The sequence below is a fragment of the Ursus arctos genome, unplaced genomic scaffold (assembly GCF_023065955.2).
Source record: "Ursus arctos isolate Adak ecotype North America unplaced genomic scaffold, UrsArc2.0 scaffold_34, whole genome shotgun sequence".
Taxonomy (NCBI): domain Eukaryota; kingdom Metazoa; phylum Chordata; class Mammalia; order Carnivora; family Ursidae; genus Ursus; species Ursus arctos.
In genome coordinates, this window is record NW_026623030.1 from 22,533,489 (window position 1) to 22,556,981 (window position 23,493).

The 23,493-nt window shown below is 55.7% G+C and overlaps 2 protein-coding genes across 11 annotated transcripts in view; one reads left to right on the top strand and one right to left on the bottom strand.

The window, feature by feature from the left end:
* Positions 1 to 13,533, top strand: part of ATXN2 (ataxin 2) — a 118,028-nt gene extending 104,495 nt beyond the window's left edge. For 7 of the 9 annotated variants that reach the window (XR_008957023.1, XR_008957024.1, XR_008957017.1 and 4 more), the window contains one exon: positions 580 to 8,430. The gene's annotated coding sequence lies outside the window, so the exon portion shown is untranslated. Of the gene's footprint in view, positions 1 to 579 lie in introns of all 9 variants that reach the window. The other 2 variants (XR_008957022.1, XM_044389868.3) reach the window with 2 other exon arrangements.
* Positions 126 to 23,493, bottom strand: part of SH2B3 (SH2B adaptor protein 3) — a 38,215-nt gene continuing 14,847 nt past the window's right edge. Inside the window, exons 3-8 of one of the 2 annotated variants that reach the window (XM_026514887.4) lie at positions 4,659 to 4,760; positions 4,488 to 4,579; positions 4,301 to 4,395; positions 3,984 to 4,198; positions 3,720 to 3,891; positions 126 to 3,550 (exon numbers count right to left, since the gene is read on the bottom strand). In XM_026514887.4, coding sequence (XP_026370672.2) covers positions 3,255 to 3,550; positions 3,720 to 3,891; positions 3,984 to 4,198; positions 4,301 to 4,395; positions 4,488 to 4,579; positions 4,659 to 4,760 — 972 coding nt within the window. In that variant the 3' untranslated portion in view covers positions 126 to 3,254. Of the gene's footprint in view, positions 3,551 to 3,719; positions 3,892 to 3,983; positions 4,199 to 4,300; positions 4,399 to 4,487; positions 4,580 to 4,658; positions 4,761 to 23,493 lie in introns of both variants that reach the window. The other variant, XM_026514885.4, reaches the window with a different exon arrangement.

The following is a 23,493-nucleotide window of genomic DNA, read 5'->3' on the forward strand; positions in this document are numbered from 1 at the left end:
TCACAGCATTGCTCATGTTCCCCATTTGTGGGAGGACAGAGGGAAAAGCAGGTAATTGAGCAGAGCAAGGATTTTGCAGAGACCATAATGATAGAGCCTTTAAATATTGTGGCAACAAGTCAAGGTTCTGAAAACTTTTTTTTTAATTCATGTGTAGCAATTTGTACATTATAGCAAAATTTGCATTATTCAAGAATAAGTTACTTGTACAGTACATAAACAATACATAAAAATTTGCCAAATACCTTCTGCCTATAATGATGTAGAATGGATCCATTTACTCTGTTGTCATTACAGTGTGCTGCTTATTCCAGCCAAACACTGGGTATCAGATGTGTCCTTGTTAAGAGGCAGTGGATAATATACTATCAAGTTCCTCAAGCCTGTGGGAGATGTTAGAGCTCACATGACATTTGCGATAAGAGTTGTAGCCCTGAATTAAAAGCATGAAGGAATCTCAGGCAACACTTAGGGAAGAGTTCAAGGCCTTGATTTTAGGTTAAGAAACTGTTATGTAAAAATAGTGTTCTCTGGCCTAAGATTTTAATGATTGCTATTCCTTTTTCCTACACGGTCCAGAAATGATCAAAGGCAGAAGATTTATACCAGATAAAGCCATATGGATTGCTGGTCTAAAATTCAAGGCAGGTTAGTTGACTTAATTCTTTGGTGCTGGTGACTGTTAGTTTGTAAAAGTTCATTCAAGACAGAAGAAGGAAGTGATGGTGCTGGGAGCAGTCAAGCTATCCTTGTTGTCTGTCATTAGAGATAACTGGAGGGATCGTGGTGCTTACTATCCATCTGGCACTCAGAGCCCGGGCTCTCAGTGGAGGTTGTTGGCTTGGCTTCTTGCTGCCAGCAGCAGTCACACTGGGGCCAGGAGGGTGGTGGGGTATGCTGTGACTGTGCTGGGCTGGCTGTAGCCGGCAGGGCCATTGCCTCATTGCCTGTGAAGGCATGAAGCCCAGGGACCCACTGCTCCTTTTCCTCTATCTCAACCTGCTCTAGCAGAAAGAAAAGGCATTGGCTCAGTGTCACTTCTTCTCAGGCCATGAGGGGGCTTTTTTCCGGAATGTATTTGAGCTGTCCTGGGAACTTGGACATGTTTTAAAAAGTGTTTTTCTTGAGCATTTTACACTGAAGCAGTCTGGAGGTGGGTAACTTCCAATTTTCTGTCACAGAGTCTGAACTTGTCCTTGTAGCCAATGGGTCAGAGCTGCTAGTTCGCTGTGCCTGGCTTGCCTCTTGCTATTACCTGAGAATTGTATGGTGAGCAGCTATGAAGTGAGTGCCCCTGGCTTAAAGATGTCAAATCCCAGATGTTTAGGTCCCATCCCTTCTGGCTAGAGGGAGGGGACTCACTTGGGTTGTTGCCTACTTGGCCCCTTTCCTGTGCGGACAAGGGGACAATCTGTACCAGTGACTTCTCAGCACTGACTTTCTGTGCTGAGCTTTCTCTAAGAGAAATCCAGAACAGTGCTTACTTCTCTGGTTTACACTTCACTGAGCATTCATTACATAGAGAAACCTGCTTGGTGTGTAGAAAAATGAAGGAAAGAAGTGTCCTTAGAAAAGACCACAAATCTGGGTCGGATCTGCTTTACAATCTATGAAAACACCCAGGAGCGTTGGTTTTTAAAGTGGTGAAGAGGTGACTGCTTGCCCCCTCCACCACCACCCCAAAAACCCCAGAAAATTCTAGAAGCAAAAGTGACCTCTGGGAATACAAAGAATGGCTGGAGGGAGCAGACCAAACCCTCACCCCAGATGAGGCAGGCAGTAGTTAGTTTTAGACCAAGGGTTAAATTTAGCCTCTGATTGATAGATCTATAAATGTTAAGCTGTGCTAAACTCCCGGTTTCCTAGAGGCCACTTTGGTGAGCTTGATGGCTCTACTGAATGGCTCCACTCTTCACTGCCCCCCCCTTGTTTCTGAGCCTCTGCATGAAAGTTCTGGGAGGAGCCGGCTCCCCTGTGAATTGTATTACTGGTGAAAGGCAGGTACAGATAGAGCTCCGACTGCAGGACCCCCTGGCTGCTGGAGACGATGTGTCCCATGTGTACGTGCACACATATTCCTCGTCAAGTGAAGCCGTGAGCGGCTGGAACAGAACACTGATCCTGGGCTGTTACAGGAGTTTCTCATTAGCTGTGGCACCAGATTCCCAGCTCCTATTTTGGCTCAAGAATGAACCTAAAACCTTGTGGGATAGTTTATAAGCCATCAGATTCCTGGGGGGCTCTGAGCCGGCCCTGTTGGTGAAGGATTTACCAGAAGAAGGGGCCCAGCCTTTTTGTTTGTCCCTCCCTCACCCCTTAGTTAAACTAGTTTAACTCTCACCATAATTCTGCTATAAACCACAATCCAGTTTATTCATAAGGCACCAGGGTAGAATTACTCCTTGCCACCCTCCTATTTCAGTAATTGCCTGAATTTCCCTGAAAGGGTGACACACTTCAGTTCTCTACATTTAGGAAGGACAGTGGCTACTCAGCAGCAGGTGACTGTCCTGGGGATGAAAAAGACGGGGAAGCCAGGCGTGCTGGCTCAGACCAGGAACTAGTCAAGTAGGGTTTGCATAGCTGTGTCTGACTACAAAATCGCGTGGGTATTAAAGAGTGCAATGAAATAAGCAATAATTGAGTTTTGAAACCTGAATCCTTTGAAAAATTAATCTGAGGTAAAACGTTTAAAATAATTAACCTTGAACTTTGTCCTAAAGCTGCGAGTCAGAGCAGGAGTGGTGTTTTCGCCTATGGCACAGGTACCAGCAGACCTGCCCCGTGGACTGAGGCTACACCAGGCAAACCACATGAGAATCCAGGGCTTGTTAGTGTTTTGGGCTTCCTGACAACCCCCCACCCCCACCCCGAAAGTCTGCCATCAGCTGTGACAGTGTCAGTGAAAAAGAGAACCCAGGTTCCACCACCAGCTCTGGCCCTCACCCCACCACCTCCTGTAAGAGGGATGGGGACAGGTCCTGGGGACTCCAGGCGGGAGCCAGTGGCATCTGTGAACAGAACTACATCTGTAAACAATAAGGAGAAAGCCCAGTGACGGATGGATGAAACTTACAGATGGCCCTTTAACAGGCCTAATAGAAGGGTCACATCCAAACCGGAAGGAGCAGTTCACAGTGTCCCTTAAATCTCTCTCTGGAAGGAAGGAAAGAAAGTTACATTCACAAGTTCACATCTCTGCTTGCTTGTGCTCCTCGGGGGCATGCGTGAGGCCTGGGGTTCCTCACCGCCCGTCAGAGAGGTGTGTACTGATTGTCTATGGCCCGTAGATGGCTCCGGGAGGTGGAGTCCATTTCGTAGTCTGAGTCCCGGGCTCGACTGGCAGGTTCAGGCTCCAGGTGCCGCAGGCTGTTGGCCAGTTCCTCAGGCGAAGGCACCAGGTGGAATATCTGCTCTGGGGGAGAGGAGCGGCCTGGGAGACCCTCTGGGCCGAGTCCCCGCGGACAGCCAGAAGAGCTAAGGTGGGGAAGGCCCAGCTCCGAATCCCAGTGAGCGAGGGAGAAGGGGAACAGGACAGTGTTGGAGGAACCTGGGGGACAAGTGATCGAGAGAGAGACAAACACGGTCAGTCTTCATGTGACATGGGGCAGATGTCGGAAGAACAAAAAAAACCGATCTCTATGCCCCTGGGTGTGCAGCCAGCTTTTACCCACCACCTGGTTCCCTGTGCCACCCACCCCCTTTATCAAGGCTCACACCTGGTGGCTGGGAGACGACTACCACGTAGCTGGACAGGCGGACGTCACAGGCAGCTCCGCACTCGAGGGGGATGGGGGAGCGCTGGAAGTGGTGCAGCATGTCCACGACGGAGGGGAAGTGCAGGTGCTGCACTCGGCACTGGCCCCGCTCGGTCAGCGACAGGCGCAGGTGCTACGGGAGGAGCGGAGCATGGGCTCAGCCACTGGCCACGGAGGGTCTGGAACCTGGGGGTGGGGGTACAGCCCCCCCACCGTGCCCCATACCTTGGCTATGCCTTGGAAGTTGAATGTGAGCACATACTCTCCACGCCGTGTCTCACTCTGCCGTACCAGGAACACTCCGTGAGCGTCAGGACCCTGCAGCTGAACCAACTGAGCTGCCTTCACCCGGGAGATGGGGCCGTGGAACCATGGGTAGCAGGACAGGAAGTGATCGGTTTTCTGACAGGCTGGGTCCAGCAACCCCCCAGGAGAAGCACCTGGTAGACAAGATGGGTGATGGTAACGCCCTGTGGTATCTTACATCCGGGGCTCAAGCTGGTTCTGACTTACATGAAGGACCGAGGCCTAGACCCACTCACCTTGGTTCAGGGAATCAGTGCTTCCCCCCGGAGAGTTGGACGTGCCAGGCTCTAGGGCTGAGGGAATATGCATCTCCGGGTCTGTGCTCTCCAGCCTGCTGAAGAGGCTGAGGTTAGGATCTGGGGAGACCAGGGGAGTAGGAAAAGCTGTGCCAAAGGAGTGGGGCCCTACGGTCTGGGGCCTCACCCATGGCCTGTGCACTCCCGGAGCTCAGCCATCCAGGAATTCAGCTGCTGCTCGTCCCCCACCTCAAAGATGATATCTGTCCGGTCCTTCACCTGGCAAGGAAGAAGGGAGTGCTGTATGGGTGCCTCGGGTGTGCAGGTGTGACCCCGGGTGGGAAAAGCTGTCACTCACCTTCAGGACAAAGGTATAGAGGTTGTCTGGCATCTCGAGGCGTGTGCATCGCCGGACCTCCTGGATATTGGAGCAGGCTGCTTGTAGCTTGGGCTTTGAACTCTAGAAGACCAAGGTGGGGCATGAGGCTTGTTCCTGATGGCCCTTCACCCACCCAGGCCTCTGTTTTTCTGCAGTCTCCCCAAGGGCTTAGCTGGGTGAGTGTTCAGGGTTCTGCCAAGGGGGCACCCAGGCCTGGAACAAGGTCTACCACTCTAGCTTGCCAAGGTCCCTGCTGTAGCCTCTGAGCACTGTTCCCACACCCCACACACTGAGATCCTCCGAAATCTAGGTTAGCTGAGTGCCAACCCCCTCTTTACCCGAACCTCTCTCTCTCAGGTGTTTGCCTGCTGACATCCGTTTCTGCTTCCACTGGTACAGCAAAGAGCCCCACCGCCCCCAACCCAGCCAGGTCACAATGGCTGCTGACCCCCTCATCAAAAGAAGCCCAGAGAGTGGATGTGAGAGTACCCAACCGAAGTCACCTTTCCCTCTGTGGGGCTGTGCCAGGGGGCCCAGGCCTTTGTCCTGGCTTTAGCCCCCCCCCCCCCCCATCAGTTCCTCATGAGTGCAGGCCTCTCCTGACCTAACATCAGCTGTGGGAAACAAACAGACACTCTCACCACAGCTTAAAGAAACTCAAAATCTTGGAGGTGAAGTCCTGTGCCTGAGGGAGGGCAGATGAGGCTTTTACCTCTGTCCACAGCGTGCAGCCTGGAGCCTCACACTGCCGCACCTAACCAGCCTGCCTGTCTCCAAGTCTGAGGACGCGGAGCAGTGGGTGGGCTTCAGGGTGAGCGCCTGCAGACTAGCTCAGCCACAGGCTCTTGGGGCTTCTGCCAACATCCCTAAAGGGACAGAGCCTGGTATGGCTGGCCCCAGTTAGAACCAGCTGGAAACCTACACAAAACCTTGGACCCAGGAGTCTGCTGTGACATCCAACATACACAGGGTTCAGAGTACATGGGAAGTGGTCCCTTACCCCTTGGCCAGCAGGAGTTCCTCTCCTGGGTCCTGACTGCACCTGGCTAAAGCAGGGGCTGATCTTGCATAGGGTGCCCCTAAAACACAGGTGCTAGCATCTCTAGGGCAGCAGTTTCTCAGAAAGGAGGTCTCCCCGCTACTGCCCACCCCCATCTCCTCGTCCTCCTCTTGTGATAAAGGTGATAAGACTGTTTCTCCCGGGGTCATGAGATGATCAATGGCTGCTTCCAGCGGGGGCCAAAAGCAGATAAGAACGGTCAAAGGAGCCAGAGATGGTGGGGGGGATGGACAGAGAGGCTGAATGAACTCGGCCCCGTCTCTCCAGTACCTCTCTCTCCCCAAGGACCAGGAGACAGCCAGGCTCACCTGGGAAGGGCCAGCCCGGCCAAGCCAACACAGGGCAGGGGCAGAGGGATGGAAACAAGGCAGGCCCGAAGGCTAGTTCCTGGCGCTGTGGCTTTGGGGGAAATCTGACCTCCACATCTCGGGCAGCAGCTGCCTTTTCAAGAAGTGGTACAAGAGCCCATCCCCAAGGCCACGTGTGTAACTGCTCGGGACACGCAGGCACTAGGCATCCATGGTGACCCTAGAGCCAGGCCACCTGCTTCAGCTATACTCCACCTGCAGGAGGGCTGTTGAACAATGAGGGAAGGAGCAGCCTGGCGGGAGAGGGTTGGCCAAACTGGGGCTCTTCCCAGTCCAGACACCCCCCTGTCCCCACCAGTCTGGAGGGAATAACAGCTCTAGGAACCCCTGACATCTGCGGTGGTGGACTGCCTCGTCTCACTAGCGTGATAAAGGAGGGAGCAAGCTCAGAGAGGTGGCCAGTCAGTCCCAGCCCTAAGTGACCACCAGCCAGGCGGTTTTATCTTTCAAGTTTCTCTTATGTGTCCCCCATACCCCAGTTTTTCAGCCTGGGAGCCCGTGAGATGTGGGGAGCACAGGAGTCTCATGCAGAACTGACACGGGCCCTGGGCAGGCCGGAGTGCATATGGCTCAGCCTCTCAGAGCCTCTGTTTCCTTTCTGCAAAATGGGTAAAGTACAAGGGCTGTTTCCTTTCTTCTGCTTTTGCAGTTGGCTCTGCCTGCCTCCCAAGCCTCCCCACTCGCTCCAGGCCCTCAGGATCACTGGGAGGAAGTAGGCCAGGCCAAGAGGGAACAGAACTAGTCTCCCTTTCAGTTCCGCTCTGGGCCCTGGCCCCAGGGTGAATGCTGAGATTAACCAGCAAAGCCACTGGGGGTTTCACTCTGAAGGGGGGGCCTCCATGCCAGCTCTGTCCCCAGCGGCTGAGGAACTGCTGACGTGGCAGGCGGCAGCAAAGAGGATTTCCCCCTCTCCCCCCACAGCCACCCCTGGCTGCACAGATGCTGGCTTCCATCTGCCCACTGTCTAAGATGACACAGGTTCTTCCTGACTCCTCTCAGGCAGCCTGGGGGACCACTGCCCCAGCCAGCCCAGTCGTCTCACCCGGTGCCGTACAGCTAGGGGCACAGCCAGGATCTGAACCCCAGAGCTGGTGTGTGCAACTACTGTGCTGTCTCTGATGGTGGAGAGAGGCCAGAGGCTCTGCCCAGACTAGAGTGGTGAGTGAGTGCATGGGGCAGGATAAACCCTGCCTGTGGCCACAGCCCTAGCTGGATGGTCCAAAGCAGGACTCGAGAGCACTGGTCCCGTGTGGAAGGACCAATGGATGCCTTCCTGGTTTGAGCATTGCAGTGGGACAGAGCTGGGATGGAGAGCTGAGCCCAAACCCTGGGGCTGGATCAGCAGCTACAGGAACATTGCGGGGAGGGGGGTGCTCCAGGTTCCCCTCTCTAGCATGCCCTCTATCCCACCTGCTCTCTAGACCCACCTCAGAGTCACACTTGGGTGACTGAAATGGCCAAACCACTCCAGATAATGTAGTGTAAGCAGCAGCATGTCGCTCACTACATCCTCTCCTGGGAAGTAAGTTTCAGCTCCCAGCATCCACAAAGCTAGCTGCTTTCCTGTGGCTGCTGTGATTCCTGGGGGAATAACCATTTCTCTCTTTGCCCTGGCAGCTAGGAAGCTCAAAGGCAAAGATGCGGATTAGCTTTGACACTGTCCCCACAGCAGGGCTTGCATTTCTATACCTGACTTTAGGCTCTATACTTCTCTCATCCCTCTAGATGTTAGTGTTCAGTCTTGTCTCTGCTGCTACTTCTATAACCCTGGCCAAGTGGCTCAGCTCTCCATCAGTGTTGTCGTCTGTAAAGCAGAGCTATTTAATAGTCGCTGTCTCCTTGCACGGTTGCTATAGTGACTGGGTAAACTACTGCAAGTGGGGGGAAAAAATGGCCTGACAAACAGCTGTTGTTAAATTTCTAGGCTGGGGTGTGGGGCCAGCCAAGGTGGGTGAAGCCCGGGGTCCACTGTATCAGAGCTTCCCCTCCAGGTGGCCTGGGGACTGGACATACACGTGACACGCACATGCCCTCGTTGAGCCCATCTTGCAGTGAAATCCGCATGTCATCTAACCTACCTGCGTACGGGCCCTAGTGAAGGTGGGCGAAAACAACAGAATGTAGTTTATATTAAGATGTATTTCAGGGGCGCCTGGGGGGCTCAGTCAGTTAAGCATCTGCCTTTGGCTCAGGCCATGATCCTGGGGTCCTGGGATCGAGCCCTGTGTCAGGCTCCCCACTCAGTGGGGAGTCTGCTTCTCCCTCTCCTCCTCCCTGCCCTGCTTGTGCTCACTCTCTCAAATAAAAAATTTTTTTTTAAAAATGCATTTCAGCGTGACTATGCAGACAACACAATGACCCACTCAGGTTTGTTTCTGAGTTTGTTTTAAATGATTGAGAACATAAAGGAGCCAGGGAGCAGGGTAAGCCCTAAGAGAACAAGGAGTGTTCAGTGGACATTAAAACTGGGCAGAAAGTTGAGGTGCTTCTCTAAGACTATACTGTTCTGGCTCTAGGTTTGTCATCTCTTGTACTTCTAGATGGTGGCAGGGACATCTCTGCCTCAGCCTATGGGTTTACCTGACCCTCACTGACCCATGGGTCCCCTTGCCCCCACTGGTGGGGCTTTGGGCTTCAAATCAGCTTAGGGGGGTTGAGAGCAACAGATGGAACCAGACCTTTCCTATGTCTCTCCGCCTTGTTTTCCCTCATGCCGTCACCTGGAAACTGTCCCATGACCTGCTGCTGTTCCCCATGTGCTAAGTTAGGGCAGGGCCACAAGCATAGGCTGAGGGCAGGGATGGCCCTTCCAGAGTCTTCCAAGGTAACAGGCTATATCCCACTCCGCCATGCCCTCACAAGCACTTTGAATGGGGCCTGTCACCATTCATTCCTTCAAGACCCCAGCAGAGGGACTGGCCAAGCACTCACTGAACCCCAGAGGAAACAAAATACACAGTCCCTGCCTCACACAGTTTCCATGATAACAGGGGAGACAGATGCCCGACATGAAGGAGACAGGAAGGACCCAGGAAGGTGGGGGAAGCAGTGAAGGGCCACAGAAACAATGTGGGCTCACCTCCATTACGAGGAGAGCATAGCTGAGCTTCCCAGGCACCAGGATGGCCCTTGCAAAGGCCCTGAGGTGGGAAAGCACATGAGCACCTCGGGAGGCTGTAACCACAACGAGGTGGTTACAGTAGGGCCTCAGAAGTCCCCGTGCGGTCTCGAGGCTGTGGGGGTCAGTCAGGGCTTGTTCGAAGGCAGGGATGTGGAAATGGCAGCTGCATGTACAGTTCAGAAGCTCCAGGGAGCTCACACTAAATACCTCGACAGCAGCCTACCAGCTAGTTGGGCCAGAGCAGCTCTTACCTCCCTCTCCATGGGAAGCCGGAAGGGGAGACAGCACTAATTCACACCCAAGTAGCAAAGGGCCTGGCACAGAGGGCACCGTGGTGTGGGCAAGGCAAGCCCTCACAATGGCCTTATTCCGTCCACTGCACCCCACTGGCCACTGGAGGAGCCCTTATCCAATGAAAGGCTCGAGGAGAGGCGTCTCACCATCTGGAATTACCCAGACCACAGCAGCCCCCTGGCAGTCTTGTCTCTCCCAGGGCTTTGGGCCCTCACTCCTCTCCTACAAAGAGCAGCAGTGGAACAGGAAGTAGGATACAGTGTACAGCTGGAGGTCTAGGTTCCCTAGACCCCTGAGCCACATGCTTCTGCAGCAGCACCTGTGTCCTCTGGGCAGCATCCCAGAGGCCTGGAGCCCAGCTCGAGATGGTTAGACGAGTCCTAGCTCCACCACTTAGTACCTCTGGGATCCTGGGCATGGCACTAACCGCAGCCTCAGTTTCCTCTTTGGTGACATGGGGACAGGAAATAGATCCTGCTGACCTCCCAGGAATAGAGGGAGGATGGGAGATGGTCTTGGATGATGGCTGGAAAACTTAAAAGACTCAGAGGAAATTCCAGATCCCAGTCATAGATGGCTGAGTCCCCCCATTCCTGCCCAGAGCCTGGAATGGGTGCTGCCTGGAGGAAAATGAACGAAGGATGAAACATCACTGTGGAAAATGCCCAGTCAAGTCTTACGATGGGTATCAAAACACCAGCCTACGTACAAGAAAAAGAAAATACCCTGACTTGTTTCCCACACACCTCCAAAAACGATTTTAGTCAGGGATCTCTGAGTGGGAGGGAGACAGCTGCTAAAATATAGAGCAAAGTTCTACTTGCTACAAATCTGTCTCCGAGCTACCTGGCAGCCAGTGCAAAAAGGGACTCTCCCGGGGCGCCTGGGTGGCTCAGTCCTTAAGCATCTGCCTTTGGCTCAGGGCGTGATCCCGGAGTCCTGGGATCGAGCCCCGCATCAGGCTCCTCCGCTGGGAGCCTGCTTCTTCCTCTCCCACTCCCCCTGCTTGTGTTCCCTCTCTCGCTGGCTGTCTCTATCTCTGTCGGATAAATAAATAAAATCTTTTAAAAAAAAAAAGACTCTCCCAAGAGAGGGCAGCCCCTTGTGCATGGAGAATCCTACGCCCAGTCCACGGAAGGCTCTGGGAAAGTGCCAGAGCAGAGAAACCTGTTGAACGCACGTGTTCCCATGACTTCAGCCACCCAGCGTCCGTCTCAGAAACCTCTCTGGGGCCTGCATCATTGCCCCACAGCAACCTTCCCATTCTGGGGCTTGGGAGTTAGTCCTCACCGTGAGTCTTCACTCTGCCTCGTCCTCTATGGACAGATGACACCCGTCTGGCTTGTCTTCACTTTTATAAGATCTAACAATGCCACTAACCTCCCACGAGAATCTGGTGACAGTGTGTGCAGAGTGCTTCCAGTGGGTATGGAAAGGTCCTGGAGGATGAACGCAGGCCTTAGGAAGATCCAATCTGCTCAGAAGCAAAAGTCCCCCCCCCCCCCCCCCCGCCGCCGGTCCCACTGCAGTCGGCCCACACAGCCGTCTCCCCACTTTACACTGTAAGCTCAGGAAGGCCTCCCTTCTTCCTTTCACCTTTGCCTTCAGCAGGGCACAGAGTAAGTGGCTCTAAGTGTTTGCTGAACACCCCAAAGTGGAAAGGTGGGAGGAAAGGTGCTGGAACTTAAGAGCACGGCAAGAACCACTGCGCGGAGGCCAGAAATACGGCCAAATCCAGAAGATGGCGGGGGAGTTGGCTGGGGCTCGAAATGCTGGCAGACGCCCCTTCATGAGCACCTGCACGTGCCAGGCACTGGGGCCTGGGCTATCAGTGGCTTCTGGACTGTTGACTCCATAAGCTGTCACCATTTAAAAATTTTTTCCAATTTCACAGAAAAGAGCATCCTTTTGAAGAATAGAGGTACCAGGACCAAGAAAGCAGGAAGGTCACTGTCCCAGTGTAAGGGACAATCGTTAACGTTAAGTATGGTGATACTCTGGTGGGAAGACCCTCACCAGCCTGCTCTGGGCCACCTGTCTGCCGAAGGAACAGTGGTGGGGGCCTTCCATGCCCCTCCAACCAGCCGGGGCTGGTGCTTTCCCACTTCACAACGGCAGTGCCAAGACTAAGAAAAGCCCCAGGGGTACTGATCGCAACACAAGGAGTACATCACAGCCGTCTGGTTGGCCTGTGACCTCTGCAAGTGAGCCTCAGGTCCGTATTCCAGCCCAAGCCCCAGGCGGATCTGAACCCCACTGGTACCTGAGGGGAGTGCTGGGCAGGAAGGACACCCCCCTTCCCCAGGCACCGGGCTCTGTCCACCCCACAGAGGCAGAATGGTAGATGCTGGGGGAGTGGAATCCGGAGCCAGGCAGCTGCTGGGGGTAGACAGGGTGCTCCCAGGGAACCCCCACTACAGAGTGAGGGCCCAGAAAACAGGGTGACATCCTGAACCCCCAAGAGATGGGCAGCATTGAAACAGAGCTGCCATCCACCTGTCCTTCCTGGGCTACACCCAGATGGGTCCAGACTCCAGCTATTCCCCACCCTGTCCTCTGCTCAGCACTCTTTCTGTAGGCCTCATCTCGCTGCCAAGAGTAGCCCAAATCCTCACCGTGGCCCGCAGGACCCTGCAGCCCCTCATCCTCTCCTCGACCTCGTCCCCTCCCGCTCAGTGCAGCCCTGGCCTCCGCCCTCCCTTACGTGTACCAAGCACACTCCCACCTCGGGCCTCTGCACCTGCCATTCCCTCTGAAAGGCAGCCCCCCAAGTCTTCACAAATCTAGCTCTTCGCAGATTTGGGTCTCGACCCCCGTGCCACCTCATGAAGGCCCTCCCCGACCACAGTGTCTAAATACACAGTCACCATCACATAAACCCCCTTCCTTCCTTCCTTCCTTCCTTCCTTCCTTCCTTCCTTCCTTCCTTCCTTCCTTCCTTCCTTCCTTCCCTGCGCCTGCCAACCTGTGAAACAGGCTCCGCGGAGACTTGGTTTGTTCACGCGGCAGCCCCGGCACCGAGCACGGTGTATTCCGGCGAGCTGTGTGCTGGGTCTCCCCGAGTGCTGGGGACCGGTGGGGCACAGGGCATGGCCCCCAGTGCACAGCCCCACCCAAGTGAGGGCTCTGGAGGAGGGACAGGGTACTTCGAGGCACTGGCTGGTCGGGGGAGGAATGGAGGCCAGGCAGTCAGGGTGGGCTGGGCCTCGCAGGGCTCCAGCGGGCTGGGGGAGAGCACTGGCTGCAGGCGAGACTTCGGACCGGGTTCGGACAAGGGTTCACACAAGCTCCTCTCTGCAGCTGGGAGCAAGCTGGTTCTGCCTCTCGGGCCCTCCAGCTCTCCATCTGTCACCGGGGGTTCAGACCCTTGTCTGCCTAGCCCTGGAGCCCTCAACCCCAGGCCTCCATCCCTCCATCCAGATGGTTCTTCCCTGCCTGCCTCGTGCTCTCCCATGCCAGGCCTCTGTGTGCGGGACGCGGTGCCTGATCCAGACTGTGGCCTCAGCAGAGGAAGCCTTCCCCTCCTCCAGGGAGCCTTCTCTGGTCACTCATTCGTGGTTAGTGCGATTCCTGTGCCTCTCCCTCAGCATGGGTCTTATCAGGCCTGGCCATAATTTCCTGATGAGGCAGCTGCCCCCACCGTCCGACTGGGAGTTCCTCTGGGGGTGGGGACAGGGCACCAAACCTTGTTCTGAGGTGGGGCCCAGCAGTGGGTCCGGCCCAGAGGACATGCTTGGGGTGGGTGCCAGGGGCCCCAGCCCTCAGATGTGGGGGAGCAGAGGCAGATGTGAGGTGTGGTGAGTTTTCTCACCCCCTCCCTTGTTCCCCAGCTCCTTTGGGGGTAAACTGAAGGCAATGAGCCTGTTGTAGGGACTGAACAAATGTTGGAACTATAGACCACAGGTCACTTCCTTCCTTGGGCCCAAACCCCCGCTCCACAGGCCCTTCAGATGCCTGCTTCAGCCACTTCTCTCTGGGGTGACCCGGAATAAATCACTTCGCTTTCCTGTGCTTTTGTTTCCTCCTCTGTAAAAAGGGGATGATAGTGGAACCCACCCCCTAGGGCTTCTGAGGCAGACCTGCCTGTCGCCTGAGCACACAGGAGTCCCCCAGGCTCACCCAGTTCACTGTGAGCCAGATCTCTTCCTTGGTTTGGCCCCTTTGCCTTATGTCCCCTCTCAGGGGACCAGGAAAGGGATGGGAGATGCTTCTGGAAAAGCCACATGAATCCAGTCAGCTTCCCCCCTTCCCTGGCAAGCAAGAGTCCCCGAGAGCCCCAGAAAGGCAAGCACAGACACGGTGATACAGACCCCCAAACAAAACAGTCCTGCTTAGAGACGGAGTCCCCATCGTCTGCCTTCCCCTTCTACTCTTGGACCCTCAGAGGCCCCAAGGAGGCCCAGTGTAGGTGATTAGCCAGAGAGGCTGAGTCAGGGCCTGCGGGCCTGTCCAAAGCCCCACCTGTATGAGCTCCCCTTCATGCCCATAAGGGTCCCCCCACGTGTCAGACTCACAGTGACACCGTCACAAAGCCCCCTCTCAGAGAGATGGAGGTGACCACACACACACAGAATCACAACAACAGGGACACAGAGCTCCTCTCAGATGCTGGAACACCTCCCCCTGACAAACACCCAGAGGGAGCCAGTCCCCCAACAAACAGCACCGGCCTGGGATCTCCCCAACACTCACTCAACCCTGTCCTGAGATGCGGGTGCCCTGGTTCACGCAGAGTGAGGACAGGTGTGAACTTCCACTCCAAGGCCAGCCCATGGGGGGTCACACTCAAGTTTGGGGAGGGGGCGCATGGCTCAAGAGGGACCACCTTGGAAGTGCCACATGCTCCGCACCCGCTCGTGGGCATAACTGAACAAATGAACCAAAGAGCCAGTCAATCCATCGGCACCGTTACCGGCTGATCTTGACCCCCCAACAGGGTGACAGAGGTCCCCACATCTGGCACTGCCCAGGACAGAGCCTTATAGGGGCAGCAATAAGGGGCGCCAGTGCCCCCCACCCTTACTGGCCAGGCCACACGCTAACACCTCCCAGGCTTTCTCCCCTCCACACCTGTACTCGAGCTGTGCCCTCCATGCAGGGCACCGTTCCCGGCCAAAACCTTTGGCCCTCAGGGTGGCAGACTGGGCTCAACAACTGGACCCTGGAGCTCGGCCGCTGTGAAGAGTCAGCGGACATCACAGGCTGCTCAGCAACCACCTTCAATCCATTTAACCCATGTCCGCCTGGCTGGTCTGGAACATTCTTGTGGATGGAAATGGCACTCAGCAAGCCCAGAGATGGTCCTGAGCAGGGTCGGACCCAGCCAGAAACACCCCCCACCCCCGCCCTCCCCATTGCCCGCTGCAAGCCAGCTGCCACCAGCCCACCACCTTGAGCGACCACATCCTGTTCCCAGAGCCCCCGCCAGGAATCCTCCCTGCCCCCACATGGCCACAGAGCCCCAAGGTCAATGCACCCTGTCCCCATCCACACCTTGCCCCCAGCTCTGCTCTCCTTCCCAGTGCCACTGCTCCCGGCCACCTCCGTCCTGGGGACTCCCCCAAACCATGCGTGCCGGGCCGTGGTCAAGACCGAAGCCGTGGCTCCCAGAGGCCACACCAGTGTCCAGGTGCGCCCAAGCATCAAAGCTGCCACTGCCCTCCTGGGCCTTCCTGCCACGCTGGAGGGTGTGCTCTGCAAACTTGGGCACCCCCCCTCAACACTGATGGGCCCACCGGAGTCTGCAGGTGATTGCCATGGGTACCACTGGGCCAGGGGTCCCGGGCTTCAAGGGCTTGGATGAGGTGCCCACCGTGGGCCCGGCTGTGAAGCCAGAGCAGTTGGGGGAAGCCCCTCACCCAGCAATATGGGCTTCAGCTGTGGCCCCAGGGCCCAGCGGCTGCCGAGGCGGCTGAGGGTGGAAAAAGCTGTGGTTGAGAACTAACAGCTTCTGTCAGCGGCCTCGGGTGGGGGAGCGCAGCGGAGGAGAGGGGGCTCGTCACCACCCAGACCCACTGCCTGCCTTCGAAGAATGATGATTCAGAAGAGGTGGAAGCGACGGCCTCTGGGGTGCAGGGCGCTGCGGGGGCGCCAGGAAGGCTCCCACCCCAGAGCGGAGGGAACACGGGCGGCAGCAAGCTGGCCAGGTCGCCCCTGCAGCCACCACACGGCACCGGGGTCTCCCACCCTCCCGAGCTCAGTCAGGAGGACTTGCCATCCCTACCGTGAGCCCGCGTTCGGAGTGCTCACCGTGTGATGGGCCTTCGCACACAGCATCTCATGGACATCAAAAAACAACAGGAAATCACACCAGCCATAAAGAATAAAAACCGGATGGATTAAATAATTAGAAGTGAAAAATAAAACCAAGACAAAACTGGAATAGAACCTAAGTAATTATCTGATCCAGGGTGGGAGAGGCCTGAAGCAGAAAAAGCAAAGAATAAAACCACAAGGGAAAAGATCACTGTATTTTATTGCCCAGACTTAAAAACCTCCAGAAATGAAGAACCTCAGGATAGAAACTGAAAAAAATGGCGAGCTAGGGAAATACTAGCAACATGTGACAGAGAGCTAATAGGCATGTAAAGAGCTCTTGCAAATCAACAAGAAAAAAGGCAGACAGTGCTGTAAATGGCCTGTAGGTCACAAAATGTATATGCCCAAGAAATGGAAGAGAAACAGTCCAAATCCACAGGGACAGAAAGTAGACTAGTGGTTGCCAGGGGCCGGGGAAGGTGGGGCCTGGAATTGGGACTGACCGCTAGGGGGATGGAAATGTTCTGGAATTACTAGTGATGGTTGCACACACAGTGACTATACTAAAAACCAATGAACTGCACTTTCCCATGGTGAAGTGTTACGTCATGTGAATTATATGTACTCAATGGTGTTTAAAAAGAGAAACGGCCAGTCCCACTGCAGTCATAAAGGGCAAGATGGCCGCTTCATCTAGAAGTTGGCAGAGGTTTTCAAACAATTTTTTTAAGATTTTATTTATTTATTTGACAGGGAGAGAGACATTCAGCACGAGAGAGAACACAAGCAGGGGGAGTGGGAGAGGAAGAAGCAGGCTCCCAGCGGAGGAGCCTGATGTGGGGCTCGATCCCATAACGCCGGGATCACGCCCTGAGCCGAAGGCAGACGCTTAACGACTGAGCCACCCAGGCGCCCCATGGCAGAGGTTTTTAAAATAATACCCAGTGCTGGCACTTCTGGTGATGAGAAGATACGTGGGTCTAACCTTTCTGGAAGGCTGTTTGTAAAGGATCTATCAGAAGCATTAGAAATGGCCAGTAAGCACATGAAAAAAAATGCTCACCATCATTAGCCATCAGGGAAATGCAAATCAAAACCAGACGAGATAGCTCTTCACACCCACGAGGATGATTACAATCAAGAAGACAGAGAACAAGAGCTGGCGAGGATGTGGAGAAGTTGAGCCCTCGCATGCTGCCGGGGGGAACGTGAGACGGTGCAGCCGCTGCGGAACAGCCTGGCCGCGTAATGTTAAATCTAGAATTTCCATATAACCCAGCGGCTCCACTCCCAGATATACACCCGCGAGAAATGAAAACACGGTGTCCACACAGAAAGCTCTACACGAATGTTCACAGCAGCCCTGTATGCACGCTAGCCCGGCCGCGTGCCAGAAAGTGGGAGCGACGTCACGTCCGTTCCCTGATGAATGGATAGACAGAATGTCGTCTGTCCACACGATGGAACAGGACTCAGCCATGAAAAGGAGGGAGGCGCTGACACCTGCTACAACATGGATGAACCTTGAAGACATGATGCCAAGTGCAAGGTGCCGGTCACGAAAGCCTGGCAAAGTCTCTGATTCTCCTTCTGTGAAAAGAACCAACAGGCAAATGCACAGAGACCGAAAGCAAACCCGTGGCTGCCCAGGGCTGAGGGAGGAGAGAGGGGGGCATGACTGCTAACGGGTGCAAGGTGTCTTTCTGAGATGATGAAAGTGTCCTAAAGTCAGATCGTAGTGATCACTGCACAACTGCGTAAATACACCAAAAGCCGCTGCCGTGCGCTTTAAGTAACTTCATTTTACATACTTGTAAACTGTACCTCAGTAAAGCGCAGAGAGGGCGCCTGGGTGGCTCAGTCGGTTCAGGGTCTCCCTTTGGTTCAGGTCATGATCCCAGAGTTCTGGGATCGAGTCCCCCTTCGGGCTCCCTGCTCACCGGGGAGCCTGCTTCTCCCTCTGCCCCTCCCCTGCTTGCGCTCTCTCCCTCACTTGCTCTCAAATAAAGAAATAAATAAATCTTTAAAAAAACAAAGCTCAGAGAGCGGGAAAGCTGTAGAAGCATTCATAAAGCCTTCGACTCAGCACTTCCCTTTCTAGGAAGTTAGCCTAAGGCAATAACGAGAGTTGGGCACCAAGATTTATGTACGAGATGTTTGTCACGCAGTTATCTATTCGAGCAGGAAAGTGAGAAATGGCTGAATTAGGAGTCTGGGTAATATTAAATACATCACAGCCTCTGTGTAAATGAAATATTGCATGGCCAGTATAAAAAAGACATTCTTGGAAGATATTTCAGAAAAACATCGAAGCCCTGTGTAAGTGAAAAAAAGCAGGTCACAAAGCAGAATGAAGAATGTGCGTGTCACTAGGGCTGGGGTTTTTGTCCTAAGGTGTCTGCCTGTATTTCCCACGCACCAGGCACGCAGAAGGGGCTCCAGAAGTAAGTGCAGAATAAAGAATGAGTGAATGCTGAAGAAACTGCAACTTGGGGGAAAAGTTAGAGAGGAAATGCAAGAAGAAAGGGCAGAAAGCCGTCTACCAAAATGGAAATGCTTGTTCTCTCTGGGCAAGGGGCTCCGGGGTAGTTTTCAGTTACTGCTCCACAGTTTTTGCCACGGGCTTTATTAACGGAAAATGCAAAGCCAAAAACATGAGCTCAAACGTGGAGGCTCTCGGTACATTAGAGAGTTTCCTAGATTACGTGAAGAGTTCAGATGAGACAAAGCAGGGCCCCCTCGGAGCCACACAGTTCCTTGGAGACAGGTTTCTCTCTCTGCCGCTGCTACTGTGGACCCCGCAGCACCCCCGTCTCGGCCCGCGTCAGGGACTCAAGTCAGGCAGGTCGTGGGGGGACCCCCAGGCATCAGCCAGAGTGAGGGAGGCTCCAGAGGCCAAGTGGCAGGAGCTGCTTCAGTCGTCCCCACGGACGCTATCAACAGGGGCTGAGATGTCAGCGGAGTCCATGGCCTGAGGAAGACGGCGGCCTCCTCCCCAGCTCAGAGGGGAGATAGGAAAAAGGGGTGTGGGGCCCCAAAAAGGAAGCTGAGGCGGCCCCTCCTGCCTTGGGGGAGGAAGCTACCCCCCCCCCCAATCACCACTGAGGGCCAGCCGCTCAGAGAGCAGAGATCTCTTGTGCATTTTGGTTTCCTTTCCATCCACAGAGAAGTGGGCGGGGGATTTCCAGCAGCGGCCTGCCCAGCTTGCTGGGCTGTGAGCGCGTGCCCGGTACAGGCCGCCGGGCGGGCCAGCCCCGGGAGGGCACCCAGGGACCCACCTCCGGGCCGTGGCAGCTTCCTACCCAGGGAGCCCCTTCTTCCACCCTCTCGGGTGGGAACACATTGTGCCCTTGCCGAGCCTGCTTTTGACTCAAGCCCCCAAAAATGCCACCTACCGACATTCTGCTTTCAGAATGGGAAACTGAGGCTCAGAAAGGCCAAGCTCTCAGCCCAGAGTCACACAGCAAGGACATGAGAGCCAAGATCTGAACCTAAACCTGTCCACCTGCCCTTCTCCTCGGCTGCCAAGGTCACAGCCCAGACTGCGGTGATGGTCTGGTCCCAAAACCCCATCCCCCAAAACAAATGAAAACAGAAGGCGCACTTCCAAGAAGCTGGCAAAAGGCCCCGTGGGGCAGGAGGGGCAGGTGAAGCACCCCCAGAGGCGCGGGGGCCAGAGGGTGAGAATAAATGAACATGGTTCGCCACCCCCCCTGCTGGGTTCAGGAGCACTTTCTAGTGTGCAGAGTCATAGAATTTGAGCTGAAAGGAAACACGCTGATATGATCTGCCCACGGCGTCGGCATGGTCAGGGGTTCCTTCTGAGCGGCAAACTACTTTTCAAAAACCATCTTACACGGAACCCCAGTAAGGGGCAGATGGAGCAGCTGTGTGTGTGTCTTTGGGGCCCCCATGGGAGCCCTGCCCACCACCACCCCTTCCTTCCTTCCCCCACCAGTCCCGGAAGACCCAGATCAAGCCCCTTTGTTGCCCATTTCACAGCTCAGAGAGGGGTGGAGACCCGCCCAGGGCACAAAGCAGCCCAGGGCAGAGCAAGGACAGGAACCCCGTTCCCCCCTGCCTCTGGTTATCCTGGGAGAGGGTGGGACTGGGGCGCCACTGGCCTCTAGCGCACCCATCTGTCTCCCCACAGGGACACTGGGGTTCCGCCTGGCCCATGCAGATCTACGGGGCTGTCAGTGAAGGGCAGGTGGCTTCTCCACCTGTCTGGGGGTCGAGACGCAAACCCCGGGCCTTTGCAGGCCCGTAGCCAATGCTGTTCCTGGCTCGTCAGCCTCCCAGCTGTGTGGCCTCGGGCAAGTCTTTCTCCCTCTCTGTGCCTGGTTCCTCCTGCGTGAGACGGCTTCATCACCCCCCCAGGGTGTGTCAGGTCGACAACAACGAACAAAGTAACGAGGACAACCACAGCCACGGTGTGCGGGGTGCGCTCCCGTGCTTCAGCGACGGCAGCTCCCCACAGGTGGGCACCATGACGCGGCCGTTTCTAGGAAATATTTGAGGAAACTGAGGCACAGTGCGAGAGGGCCAAGTGCCTTTCCCAAGGTCACACCGCTGAGAGGAGGCAGAGGCAGGACTCAAATCCAGGTCTGTCCGAGTCAAAGGAGGCTGCCCCCTCCCGCCTGGCCGCTTCCTGCCCAGCCCTCCTCCTCTTCCTCCTCTTCCTCCTGCCTCCGAGAGGAAACCGCCAGGCCTCCGGCGGACATCCCTTTCTCTCTGCTTCCTCTTTCCCACACTCGGGGCACGAGCTCCAGGCTCAGGCCCCCGGGGTCCACCCTGTGGCTCCTTCTGCCTCTCCCGGCCTCAGTTTCCTCATCTGTCAAACAGGTGCAGTGCCAGCGCCGACCTGAAGACGGACAGTGCGCCAACCACAGCTCGGATGGGGGTGCTGTTGGGCATGGCAGCCACCAGGCTCCGAGAACCACCCAGCCTGCAGTTCTGCCTCCTCCTGGGCAGACGACGGGCGCAGCTTGGGGGCCGAGGGGGCCCGAGGCCTACTGGCCTCTTGTCACAAACTGGGTCCCCCACACTGTCTCCTGGCTGGACGAGGGGCTCTGTGACGGGGCCGGGGGCTTCCGGGCACCCCAGGAAGGTCTGCTGCCTGGACGCAGGGGCCTGAGGCTGTCCCTCGGCCACCCAGTCAGCACATACTGTATCCGTGGCCTCTGCCACATGACCAACCCCAGGGGCAGGCACTGTGACCATCCCCATGTTACAGATGAGGAAACTGAGGCCCAGAAGCCCTGAGTCGCTTGCCCCAGGCCACCCAGCTGAGAGGGAGCAGAGTGGGAAAGGCTCTGAACCACACTGTCCAACTGGCCCACCCCCCCAGCCACCCTGATGACCAGCAGCCCAGCTACTCCCAACCAGACCACTTCCTCCTGGGGCTAGCAGAGGCCTGTGGTGCATATGGGGGTGCTCAGGGCTATGGGCTGAGGTGTCCCCCACCTCCTTCCTCTACCTCTTCTCCAGGCCAGGCAGCAATTGGCAAGGGCAGAGCATGCTGGGTGAAGGAGACACTAGCGGGCCCCCTCTGGGCCTCAGTGTCCCCACCTGCAAAAAGGTGGCACTGGACAAGGTGGCCACAGGGAGACTTTCCTAGTCTGAGAACTCCAAACAGAGGCCCCCCACCCAGGCGGGGCCACTAGTGATACTACGTCCTTATGAAGGCTTACTAATTCCACTCCCAACCCAGCCACTCAAGAGCTGTGTGACCTCAGAGAAGCCATCGTTCTTCACCTCGTTTCCTCAACTGTGAAATGGGGGCAATCTCCGGAGCTCTCTCATAGGGCCAGGGTTCAGTGAAGCCAGGTCAGTAAAGTTCCTTGTATATAACAAGCGCCAAATAAATGTTGGCTAAAAGGTGACTCTTCGACCATAGCTACAACTCCACTATCACCTCCACTGTACAGATGAGGCTCCGCCCCCAGACCAGGCAGGACTGACAGGGCTTTGAGACCATTTCAGCCAACCGAGGCCTGGACACATGGGGAAACTGAGGCCCAAAAGAGCAAAGAGCTGGCCCAAACGCCATGGCCAGCCTGGCTGTGCTCCATTTGAAAATGGACCGCAAGCTCCAGGGGAAGGCCCTGCCCCAAGGCCAGCCACCCCAGCCCGGCCCAATGGCTGCTTCTGTTATCTCTCCCCTCCCTGGGACCCATACTGCCTCCTGCCAGGCTCTCCCTCGGTGCACACTGGCTGGGTCTACTCCCTGTGATGCCGCCCCAGCTCTGCCAGAGCCACTGACTGTTGTGTGTGTGTGTTTGTTTTTCTTTTAAGATTATTTATTTGGTGGGGGGCGGAGAGGGGCAGAGGGAGAGAGAGAACCTGAAGCAGACACCCTGCCAAGGAGGGAGCCCAATACGGGGCTTGATGACAACTGAGGCCAAAATCAAGAGTCAGACACTTAACCGACTGAGCCACCCAGGCACCCCCTTATCCACTGACTTTATAAGAGAAACCAGAAATCTGGATTCTTCTGTGAAATCTCTATATTTTATGTTTTTAAATACCAGTAACCAATCCAACTTTGTTTTTCTTTTAACTGCTGGGTATGATGGCATGTCTCAGGCCTGGCCTGGCTGGGGGGCTTGGGCTGGAGGGAGCCAGTTGAAGAGTGTGGCCGGGGGCTTGGAGGTGGGAACCCCTTGTGATCGGGGTTCCAATCTCCTCAGGTGTGTGACCCTGATTGAGTCCCTTTGCCTCTCCCAGCCTCAGTTTCTTCCCTGTCAAATGAGCCAGTGGCCTCGACCTCATGGGGAAGGACTTTAGGTCAAGTGTTTAGGGCAATGGCTGGCGCATAGTAGGTGTCCACCCAAGGTAGTAAATATGCTGCCCCCCATTCTAGCCCAACCCTGGGGCTCAGACATGTCTGAGGAGGAGGAGCGGCCACAGGACATGTGGAGATGGAGACCAGAGGGTCTTGTAGGAGAAGAATCATGCCACTGCTCATAGTGTGAGACCCCCAAGTCCTCCCTGTGGCCACATGGCCCCCACCCAGTCCAGCCCCAGCACCTTTCCAACCTTCTCTCTGCTTGTTGCCTCCATTCCAGCCCCTGGGCACTTGTTTATTCCTCAAAGTCTCCTGGTTCATGGCCACCCCAGGGCCTTTGCACTTGCCATTTCATTGACCTGGGACTCCTTCATCCAGATCTTTCAGGATTGACACCTTCTCTCATCTCAGACATCACCTCCTGCCAAGGGGCCTTCAAGGACCCCCAATCCCCAGCCTCCTCCTGAAGGCCAGTGCACAGAAGGGAGGCCCATCTCCTGCCCACCTGCAGGGATGCCACTGAAACCAGAGAAGGCTGTGACCACCCATCTCTGGACACTGGAAATAGCCACAGATGTCTCCTCAGACCACCAGGCCCCCAGCCAGCAGCCCGACTCTGGCCTCCACTTACACCCCCATTAGCAAGGAGCTCCCTCCCCTTGCAGCCCCCATCATGACCCCTGAGTGGCTGCTTTCACCCCTGCTTACAGATGAACAGAATGAGGCTGAGTGAGGAAGAGGCCAGCCAGGGTCACACAGCTGGTCAGAGGCAGAGGTGAGTCGTGGGGACCTGTGAGCCCCAGGCTACCTGGCTGCAGATTCTGGATGGCATTTGCTTGGCTAAGGCTGAAGGAACATGTCTCTGGGCAGCTGCCTGTCTCCGTTCTTGTCCTCCAAACCTGGCTGCTCTGGGCAGCAGGGCC